Raw genomic sequence first — 11272 nt, 5'->3', positions numbered from 1 at the left:
AGGGTGGCTACATGTATAGAAAGTGCTGCTACGTTTCTCTTGTTGTTTTTACTCCATTCATTGTAGCACTGGCGGTAAGCACTGACATGTTTGTGCGGGACCAGACTGTAAGTGGAGAAGAAATTTTACTCAATATTGTAATTACTTATTAATTACAAACGGTTTTGCAGCAACGTTTACCTATAGAAAATTAAGGAATCTCCCGATAGTCGTTAGTTTACTGTAACTGGTTACCGCGGGATGTTAGCAAACACCAGTCCTTGTGTAATACCAAGACTGCTAACCGACTTGTTGGGTAACGTCGGGCACGTTTGTTTTGCTCCAAATGTCACAGAAAGACGACAGTGAAAGTGACATCTGGGAGTATAAACCTCTTGAGAAGAAAAAGAGGAGACGTGGATCGCCGAATGCAACTGTGACTAAAAGAAGATGCACCGTCAGGAAAACATCCAAAAAGATCCCAGTCAAGTCACCTGACAAGAAAATCAAAGCAGCTGAAAGTGGAGATTGTACCTCAGTTGATCATACACACGACTACGGTTGCTCGGAGGTACATAATTTAACCTCAACATCATGTCCCGCTGAGGAGACAAGCCAAAGTGACAACGCAGATGAGGGTCCATCCTCTGGAGACTTCTGTCCCATCTGTCAGATGCCATTCTTCATTCTGCTGGTGCAGACTCAACGGTGGCATGTTGCTGAATGTCTCGACACTGCCAGGGACACGTGTGAAGGTACAGACATTCATAAATATGAATCCTTCCTTTAAAAGTTACTTGTAATGCATCACAGTTAATTTATTCTGTTGTGAAAATTTCATTGTACTTCCACATCTGGATGTATATTGTAGTTTTATGAGAGCAGAAGGTACATGTTTTGATTGTACTGTGTATAAAAGCCCAACTAGAGTAAAGAGTTGAAGATGAGCATCAGCTGTGAACTCCCTAACCCTGTGAAATGAGAATAAAAATAATTTCCTGTGCAGGATCCATGCAGTCTTCGTCTCCCACACACCTACTATATTCAGCTATATCACTTTCAATGCACGACATGATGAAGACTGGTATCATTTTATACATATAAAGACATAAAACATGATCTACAGATTTCATATAGTGTAAGATGTTCTTTAAAATATTTTTGATACATAGGTTGGAATATTATTGATAATAATAAGCTCTATTTATATAGTTACAAAGTGCTTAACAGAAACAGAATAATTATAAGAACCAGTGACAGCAGTATCATGTGTGATTTCATATTTTAGTTTTATTTGCTCATTAGAGGCAGTTTTGAAATAGACTAGTAGTCAACGCAGCAGAGCCTGAGACATCCTGACTTTTATTCTGTAAGAAGAGCCAAGCTCTAAATTCCTATAACGCAGCTTGATGGCGTGTTTCATTATGCCGGGCTCGTAACATTCAGGGTGGATGGTAGCGTTCATGCAATCTGGCAGCTCCAAGAGGTTGTGTAATTTCAGGGTTCAGGGTGTGAGGGTTAAAAAGTGTGTGCACCGCTATAGCTCACCTGGTTGAGCTGGTGTCTCATGTACAGGGCTACAGTCCCGATGTGGAGGTCATGAGTTCGAATCCCGCTCATGGCCCTTTCCCACATGTCCTCCTCCCATTCTTCTCCGGGTTCTCCAGTTTCCAAAAACATGTTGAGGTTAATTGGTGATTCTAAATTGTCCGTAGGTGTGAATGTGAGTATGGTGTGCATGGTTGTCTGTCTCTAAGTGTTGCCCTGTGATAGACTGGTTACCTGTCCAGGTGAACCTGCCTTCAGTCAGCTGGGATAGACTCCAGCCCCCCACGACCCCAGTGAGGATTAAGCGGTGTATAGATGATATATGGATGGATGGATATTACAGACAGTAGATAAGATAGTCCATCTCGTGTTTTTGGCTTTTTGAGAAATGAAACTAATAAAAAAAATGAAAAAAAGAGCCTCAAAGTCTTTGAATATCTGTATATGAAAGACTTTTTATTTATCATAAGCTTGTACTTTGCTCTGACAAGCCTGAATGTTGTGTTTTTGTTCTATCTGTTCCTACAGAGTGTCCACATGGCCTTCACTGCTCCTCCACCATTCCAAACCATTACAAGAAGTTCAACCACACACTCTTGGCCCACAGTCGAGCGAACGGCGACACAGCCCTCCTCAGCGCGTCCCAGCAGGCGGGGAGCAGCGGGGACTCCTGCCTCAGTCGTCTCCCAGGACTGATAAACTACGAGGTGGACAGCTGTACTTTGGAGACTTCACAGGACAGCGCTCTCAGTCTCTCTGCCTCCTCCAGCCACAGCGTTTCCCCTCACGATATTCACACTGGAACACCTCAGTCGAAATTAGCAAATGGCCTTCTGTTACTGCGCTCTCCTGGCCCAGAGGATTTTAAGAAAAAGAAAGGCTGGCTGTCCTCAACTAAAGGCCAAAAGTCAGTCTCCTCTTCTCAAGAAAGTAAGAAAGAGCTTTCATCCACTCCTGCCAAGGAAGACAATGTAAGCATCACCAAAAGTGAACCTTCCCCTGACAACGATGATGCAATATCCTACTCTCCTATTTCGGAGTTGCCTGCAGAAACTGAAGTCAATAATAATGACTGTAGAAAAGCTCTTTTTAATAATGATGCATTAGAAAATGAGAATGAAGACTCAATGACACTGTTCAGTGACAGCTTCTCAAGTGACGATGAGCTCCTCGCTGAATTTATAGATAATAACTTGGAATCCGATAATAAGCCCGTAAATGATCCGTCCTCTTCAAACTCCCAGCTGGGTTCAATTTCCTCATTAGCACCCGCTAATCAGTTAGCTGCCTCCACAGTCGCTGAAAGCAGAGTTGATTCCTCCGGAGCGAAAGCAGCTCACAGTCAATCTAATGAAATCAGCAAGACTAGCCTTCAGTCGCCGCAGAGTATTGTTTTAGAGCGCCTCAGGGAGACTCTCCTAAGCTCGGATAACCTACATTTCCAAAACTTAAACAACAGCAGTGTTCGAACAGAGCACACAGCTTCTCCTCAACCCACTTCATCACAAACCTCCGTTATTCCAAGATCTCAAACCATGCCGCCTCAGAGGGGCCACAGCAAGGCGGGTCAGGCCTCCGGTCTCAAGCAGACGGACATCGGGGTGTTTTTCGGCCTCAAACCGCTCAAGAAGAAGGAGGAAGTGGCTGAAAGTGGACCAAGTTGCCTCAACGGTACTTCTGTTGCAACAGCTGGTGAGAACTCAGGACGGGGAAGACAAAGGAGGCAGAGAAAAAGTAGGGCCGACACAACCGCAGATGCACCACAGGCTGCAGAAAATGGTAATAGCAGCAATTTAGCGGACGGTCAAGGAGGAGCAGGGAGAGGTGGGACCAGAGGATGGAAGAGGAGGAGGTGGAACAGAGGGAGTGCTGATGGAGAAACTGAGTTACCGCGCTGTCCGTTTTATAAGAAAATTCCAGGTTAGTGGGTTAATATATATTTACACTTTTGTACTGCTGCTTCTGGTTACATGCTAGAGTTCTTTTAGTTGTCTTGGTGCAGTGACAATATAGTTGAATCTAAATCGATCTTTGTTTTGCAAACTGAGACATATGTACAATTTTCCTCAGGCACAAAGTTTACCGTTGACGCCTTCCGGTACGGAGCGATCGAGGGCATCACCGCCTACTTCCTGACACATTTCCACTCAGACCACTATGGGGGCTTGACCAAGAACTCAACGGTTCCAATCTACTGTAACAGAGTAAGTCAAGTTTTAGCCATAATTCTGCAATTTCATGTGGCAGACGCTTTTATCCAACGCAACGTACATCTAAGAGCAGATGCAACACAAGCAAGGATCTAGTGAGGAGAAAACAATCTAGATAAGTGCTATAGAACAAATTAAAGTGTGATAGATGCCAATAGCAGGCTGTGTGGGAGGTAATAGGATTTTTTTTTACATTAAAAAAAAAAAATTTTTTTTGTTTGTTTGTTTTCGGGCTGTCAAGTGCAAAGGTGTTCAGTGAAGAGCTTGGTCTTTAGTCTTTTCTTAAAGACTGAGAGGGAGTCAGCAGATTGAATAGAGTTTGGTAACTCGTTCCACCTGCGCAGAACCACAGAGGAGTCTAGCTATCGACCTCGGGCCCTGTTGCAGTGGTTGGATCCGGCGCTTTTTGTTGGTCGAGCGTAGTGATCGGGAGGGAGTGTAGATCTGAATGAGAGCGTTCAGGTAGGAGCTGTTCTCGTTGTGGTTTTGTAAGCAAGTGTCAGGGTTTTGAATTTGATGCGGGCAGCAACTGGAAGAGGGTGAAGCGATATGAACAGCAGGGTGAGATTTGCTGTTTTTGGCTGGTTGGAAAACCAGACGTGCTGCTGCGTTCTGGATCATCTGCAGAGGTTTGACCGTGGATGCGGGGAGGCCTGCCAGGAAGGAGTTGCAGTAGTCAGTGCATGATATTATTAGCTGCTGTAAAACACGAATGACTTCTGTGTTGTTTGATTGTGTTCATCAGATGTGTTTTGTTTGTTTTTGGCTGTGCATCAGGTAGCCATGTGCTAAGTTACCCCACTGTATTTTGAATTAGCAATCAGTTACTTTATTATGTTGCTTTTTTATAAATCTATGTGCACAAGACAGTGGCATTTTTGGCTTAACTATATGGCTGTTAGTGGATTTTTTTTTTTATTTGACTCCACTGCTGAAACTGTATCACACACAAACCCGAAAATTTGCTAATTCACAAAAGACTGGAACTTTGTCAGTTTTTACCAGCCCGCAGTCTTGTAATAAACAAATAGCAATTTCTGTCCAAAGGTCTGTTCATCCTCCAGCACCATGGAAGAGATTCACTTATTTGAAAGCGATACAACAAAAAGCTCCACCTGAAAAAGCTTCCCGACTGCCCTCTGCCACAGAATCCATAGAGGAGCTACCTGATCCATTTCTCACTCCATTGACTCAGAGTAATGAAAAATTAGCTCGCAGTTGGCAGCTATGAATGCAAATTTGCCACAGGACCCCCGAGTCAATTAAAATTTGAAGAAGTCAGTGAGCTTTTTGATACAGTTGTGCGGGAAAAAAACGCTTGATGTGCAGAAAATGTAGTTTCTCTACGTCTCAGGTGGTCTTTATCTTTCTGCTGCACCGATTTAAGGTGTGTAAAAGCAATTAAATAAATGTATTGAGGTATACATTTTTAATTTACATTTTTTTCTTTTAAGTGCAAATGGACAGAATTGGTTTACATTATGCCACTTTAGGTATTCTGCTTTTTCTATTTATCTTATGATTACAAACAGAAAAGACAATTTGTACGAAAGACACGGGATTTGTACGTTTTTCTGGGTCAGATTCATCACAGTGGAGTGTGTTTTCTGGGGGGATTAAAACTAAAAACAGATTTGCATGGACTTATTTGGACTCCACTGGGGTTTTGTTTACTTGGTAGGTCACAGAAAATCAGCATGGGTGCTAGATGGGTCACAGCCCAGAAAAGTTTGATCAGAAACACCCGAGGAAATCTCAAGGTCGAATTTAAAAAAAGATTTCAAAACTGTGGTGTGTTAATTATGTTACGTACAGCAACGTGATGCACCATCGTGACCAGCATTTAGTTTTTTCTTGCTTCGATATCTATATATAAGTAGACCAACAAGGTTTCTGTTGGCTGACGGCTGCTTCTCCTGATCAGATCACAGGGAACCTGGTGAAGAGCAAACTGAAGGTGGCAGAGCAGTACGTCCACATCCTCCCCATGAACACCGAGGTCACCGTGGAGGGAGTCAGGGTCATCCTCCTGGACGCCAACCAGTGAGTCACCTGTGACGTCATGTTGGATCAGCTGCTCAGCATTAGTCACGCATGTTCACACGCTTCATTGTGAGAACGCTGGACTGGCCGCTGATAGCGTGTTGATCAGAATTAGCTGTTTGATTGCTTGTAAACAGCTGGTCAAGAGGACACAGAAGAGGGACTCGATGTACCGCAGATAGCCAGACCATAAGAATATGCATTTATGTACAACTGATCCATAAATGAGCAGAGAATGAAGATTTTACTGTCATTGTTCTAATAACATTATCATAAAATTTACATTTCAAATTCAGATGGCCCCAAGCTTACAACCCATTATTGTTTCCCCTCAGGGATGCTGACGATTTTAGAGAAAGTCACTTAGCTGGTATTGAAAGTTTTTTTATTTCAACGCTGAACATTTAGTTGTAAAGGCCAAGTACATATTCAATAACTCTAATTACAATATCTTAAATGTTTCTACTTTTTTTTTTTTTTTTTTCTAATCATTTTTCCTGTATTTGAGTAAAACATCCGATCATCAGCGTCCTCAGTTATGGTTCAACTGGAGCTTTTCTTTCTCTGCTGTGTCTTCACCTTCACCTACTGTCCCTGTCTTGTCCTTTCAGTTGTCCAGGAGCTGCCATGCTGCTGTTCTTCTTACCCGACGGACAGACAGTCCTCCACACCGGAGACTTCAGAGCTGACCCCTCGATGGAGACCTACCCTGAGCTACTCGGCCGTAGGGTGCAAACGATCTACCTGGACACCACGTAAGTACCTCTCAGTGTCGTCATTTCTGAGTTGTGGTTCTCAAAAACCAAGAATCTGTGTTGGCTAAACATACAGCTTTATGTCCTTAATGTACTCAAGCAATGAGGCTTCCTGAATTTTCAGTGTTGCCTTTTTTATCCGTCTAGCTACTGCAGCCCTGAGTACACCTTCCCCAGACAGCAAGAGGTCATCAACTATGCAGCCAGCACAGCCTTCGAGTTGGTGACGCTCAACCCGCGAACACTCGTGGTGTGTGGATCCTACTCTGTGGGGAAGGAGAAAGTGTTTTTAGGTATGTATTTTTGGAAGAGGATTAAATAAACTTTTCTCCACCTTCAGGTACCCGTTTCAGTCACAGTGAGCTTTTATACTGAAGATATATATGGGTATAGAGTCGGTGTTTCTGACAATTAGGACGCTGTAATGCATTATTTAATTCTGGTAGAGCGATGTTATTGTGATGACTTGGAGTAAGACATTACTGCCAACGGAAAAACCGAAGCCGTTTCTAAACCCAATCGTGAGATAAGTGGATTTTTCTGTCGCCTTACATCACTGGATGACCTTTCCTCCCACTGAAAGGTCATCTTATATTAGGTCTGTATTGAAACAGGAGTGGAGCGGCGTGGAGGTTGTATACATTAGTCTGTTTGTGAGAGGGAAAAAAAGACCCACTTGGTACGCCTTGTCCTCATGTGGAGGCAAACCGTCCTCTGATGACACACGTGAATAATGGTTCGGTAAAGTGAAGCACTCAGAACCCAGTGTTGTATTGAGAGAAAAACAACAGGATGCATTTATTCTGTAAAAAATGAAAAAGACAGCTAATTCGGGCGACTGCAGGTTGTTTCACGAGAGCGTTTGTACACTTAGATGCTCACATTGATGCAGTATGTTCAGGTAATCTCTGCTTTTAACTGCTTCTTTATCAATGCGTTTGTAGCCTGTACAATTTGTTTTCCAGCGACGTACTACGCTGCCGCTTCTCTGTAATCCTCACATAGACCTTGTTCTGTTTCCTTCGCAGCCCTGGCAGAGGTCCTGGGCTCTAAAGTATGCCTCTCTAGAGACAAATACAACACGATGTGCTGTCTGGAGTCGGAGCAAGTCAGAGAACTTATCACCACCGACTGGAAGGCAGCCCAGGTCCACGTGCTGCCCATGATGCAGCTCTCGTTCCATGTAGGTGCAGCGCTTCTGTTTTCCATTAAATAAGCTCTTCTAAAAAAAAAAAAGAGAGAGAGAGATTCCTTACAATTTTCCCAAGTTCCCTCCATACTTCCTATTTTAGGTGCATGTTTCGAAAACATCAGTGATTAGAGATTAAAGCACCTCCATCCCATTAGACCTGCACTCTTCAGACTGTTTGTTTATTCACCGCCTGTGAGTCCATGTAGTTGGATACAGAGTGAGATGAATTTTTATTGTTGAAAAGGATTTAAAGTAATTGAGAAATGCTAATTATAATGGGTAAGGGGGGGAGTGTCTTCTAGAAGAACCGAGGCATTTAAATTTGCCATCTGTACAGCCACAGATAAATGCTGCAGTTGGTATAATTCATGCATCAGCAGGCTCAGAAGGGTTGAACTGGAGGAAGTGGGTGCAGCAGTTTAGGTTTTCATATGTGACCTGTCAGCAGAGACTAGATGAGCTGCTGTAACACTGAAATACAATATTAATGTTGAAAATTCTGTTCGCAGTAAGAGGTGGATGAGAAATAATGTCCTGCTTTCCATGTTTGGAAGATTAAGAAATACAGTCGTGACTCGATAATCTGACCTTAACAATCTGGAAACCTTGGAACCCATTAAAAACAGCCTTAACATACCGACAGCCTTGGATTCTGACCCCGACATGACATTTTATGTCACGAATAATGATCACGGCATATTATCTGACTGAACAATCCCACAGATTGGCTACGTTCAGACTGCAGGACTTAATGCTCAATGAGGATTTTTTTGTGAAATCAGATTTTTTTGCGAGTTTGTTCACATTTTCAATTAAATGCGACTTATATGTGATCTGCTGAGTGAACTTCATATGACCCAAAAGTGTCTCGCATGCGCAGAAGAGGACACGACGACGTCACACGCAGCGAGCGTGCTCAGGGTTTACCGATGGTGGAAACAGAAGTGTGAGCGCTAACTAAACTAGCATCGGCAGCCAAGTACTGCCTGTGTGTTCCAGACACTTCCACTTCGTCGGAGTGCTCCCCCAGGGTGGAAGTGTCCCCCGACCACGCCGAATATTCTGATATTCATCATTAATTGGGCCTGAATATCCAGAGACCAGAAAATGCTATTCGGACCAGCCCTACTAGTTATTATAACAACGATTAACAACAAACTACCCTTCCAGCATCAAGCCCTCCTTGTATCTCGACCTCCGTCTTCACAATCTGACAGCCTTGCTATCCGACATAAAAGAAGGTTTTACATTTAGTGTCGGATTATCGAGTCATGACTGTACAAAGCAAACAAGGAACCTGAGGTGTGGTTTAGTTTGCGTCCTAAACAGTTGGAGATAAATGGATCTAGTCAACATTTTCAAAAATCTCTTCTCTCAGCTCCCAGAGATGAAAAAAAATCCTGATTGTCCCACTTTCTTATTAACGGAAGTCCTTAAAGTGTCAGAAGCAGTCTGACTTTAAATATAAAGGTCCTTCATTAATACATGGATGAGCCCGTACTGAATGAATGAAGGGTTTTATGTGGACATCAGTGTGTCTGTGATATTTTGTGAACTGGCACCCAATACTAAGACCTCCATTAATAAGAAGTGGGACAGCCATTATGTTTTTTTTTCATCTCTGACCTCTGGCTGTATCCTTGAAGAGCACCTCATTTTGTATTTTCTCATTTTTATTCTACCACCACTTGTGTTCTTGACCCAGCGTGGAACTCTCTTATTTCCGCCTTTTTTTTTTTTTCTTTTTAAGGTCAAAATATGAAATTTTAATTCCCCATTTCTCCTTGTTTAACCTCATCCTTTGTGCAGAAGCTGCAGGATCACCTGGCACGCTTTTCACAGCAGTATGATCAGCTGGTGGCCTTCAAGCCCACAGGATGGACCTTCAGCCAGCAGGTGGAATCTGTGGAGGACATTCAGCCTCAAGTCAGCGGCAACGTCTCCATCTACGGTGAGCACAAATCATTTCCCCGATGGGTTTTAGCGTTGGAGTTTCACGACGAACTAGAGCTGCAACAATAACACTTACAGCTGTTAAAAAAAGTCTTAAAAAAGTTAAAAAGTTTTCTGCAAGGTTTAAAGTATTCAAACTGACCGAAAACAGAACCTAATAAAGCTAAATTATGTTGTTAACCCGCCTCCCGCTCAGACTTTCTCACAAAAGCAGCGTTTTTCTTGCCAAAACTGCGAACGTTGCTCTCGTCGAGTTTCGCCTTCCTTTGGCAAACGGAGCACAAGAGAAGGGCGAATCAGCAAAGCAGTGCGAGGATACACAAAAGACCGTGGCTCGCTTTCAGGTTACGTCGGCTCATTGATGCTGGAATAAATAATCGGGTGAATGCCGGGTCTTGTATCTCGATTCGCTACTGTTCAGCACTGCTGGACACGAGTCTAGCGCTAAACCTCTAGCACCGAAACGGGTCATGACTTGATTCACAATTGCAGATTTAGCCGGTTTTCCTTCCTGTAACCCCCCCTCCTCCCCCCCTTTTTTCATGTTCTGAATAGATCCATCAACAGCATCAGCCATCTGGCTTGTAACCTACAATCACCAGCGAGAGGCTTTTGCGATGCACACTCGCATATAATTTCTTCCTCCTCAGCAGTTTGTGTGTCACTCAGGCGGAAGCCAATTTGTGCTCCCTCACTCCGTGCCTTGTGTTTATCTCCTCCTCTATGCTCTTCCCAGCCATATGCTACCACCGCCATTGTTCTCTGCATGTGGGAGGACCGACTGTATACTTGTGTAGACTTAGTTTCACGTAGATCTGTTTAAAGCTGCGGAACACACCAAACTCGTGGAGAGGTTTAGTGAGACGCAGCAGCTTTCTGCAGCAGTTCTTTTTATTTCCTCTTTGAAACAGACATGTTTCAGCATTTTAAAATTTGCCTCGTCTCCCCTCAGAGGGGAACACTCGGAGCCCGGTGCTCTCTTCATCGAGCATCTGGTGCCTCTTGTCAGACTTTGCCCTGTTGCTTGTCTGACTGACTCGCCCATCATTTTAAACATCTGGGTCCATGTCAAGTTTTTCACCTCAAACCAAACCTCCTCTGTGCATCGCTAGTTCATAATGGAGAAATTAGGAATAAAAATATCAAAGCAAATGAGTTAATTGGGAAAAAAACATGGCAGGAAAGTCCCCCTGGTCCATTTCTAAAGCACTGCTGGCCTCTTTTTCCCTACAGGACATGTCTCCACAATAAATACCAAACTGAGATGATTAATTACAACCTACACTTGCAGAAACTCTGTGAGGAAAAACAAAATGTGGGTTATCTGCAGGCTTATGAATTGTTTCAGCTTGGCTGCTTTTGAATTTTTTATTTATTTTTTTGACAAACTTTTAATCCTCTGAACCCTCAAGCAGTCTGAACATTTTTGGTCACATATTCACTCACTGCGGAGCTCATTTTCACTGCAATATGAAGTCCTGCACCTCTGTGGCAGCAGCACAACTGTGGCCAGAGGTAGAGAGAAGTCAAAAATTATACAATAAGAAAACCAAAAGTTACGTTGTTGATTACACAAAAATGGTACGACATAT

The 11272-nt window shown here is 43.2% G+C and overlaps 1 protein-coding gene across 1 annotated transcript in view; it reads left to right on the top strand.

The window, feature by feature from the left end:
• Positions 1–65: 65 nt before the first annotated feature.
• The window catches only part of dclre1a (DNA cross-link repair 1A (PSO2 homolog, S. cerevisiae)), a 12631-nt gene continuing 1424 nt past the window's right edge, over positions 66–11272 (top strand). The window contains exons 1-8 of the mRNA XM_008277571.1: positions 66–734; positions 2056–3447; positions 3598–3731; positions 5662–5780; positions 6392–6535; positions 6683–6828; positions 7564–7718; positions 9537–9678. Of these exons, the coding sequence (XP_008275793.1) occupies positions 326–734; positions 2056–3447; positions 3598–3731; positions 5662–5780; positions 6392–6535; positions 6683–6828; positions 7564–7718; positions 9537–9678 (2641 nt within the window). The 5' untranslated portion in view covers positions 66–325. The remainder of the gene's footprint in view (positions 735–2055; positions 3448–3597; positions 3732–5661; positions 5781–6391; positions 6536–6682; positions 6829–7563; positions 7719–9536; positions 9679–11272) is intronic.

Source organism: Stegastes partitus, unplaced genomic scaffold (genome assembly GCF_000690725.1).
Source record: "Stegastes partitus isolate 25-593 unplaced genomic scaffold, Stegastes_partitus-1.0.2 Scaffold101, whole genome shotgun sequence".
Classification (NCBI taxonomy): Eukaryota; Metazoa; Chordata; class Actinopteri; family Pomacentridae; genus Stegastes; species Stegastes partitus.
The sequence above is the reverse complement of the archived record's forward strand: the minus strand, read 5'-3'. Positions and strand labels throughout refer to the sequence as shown.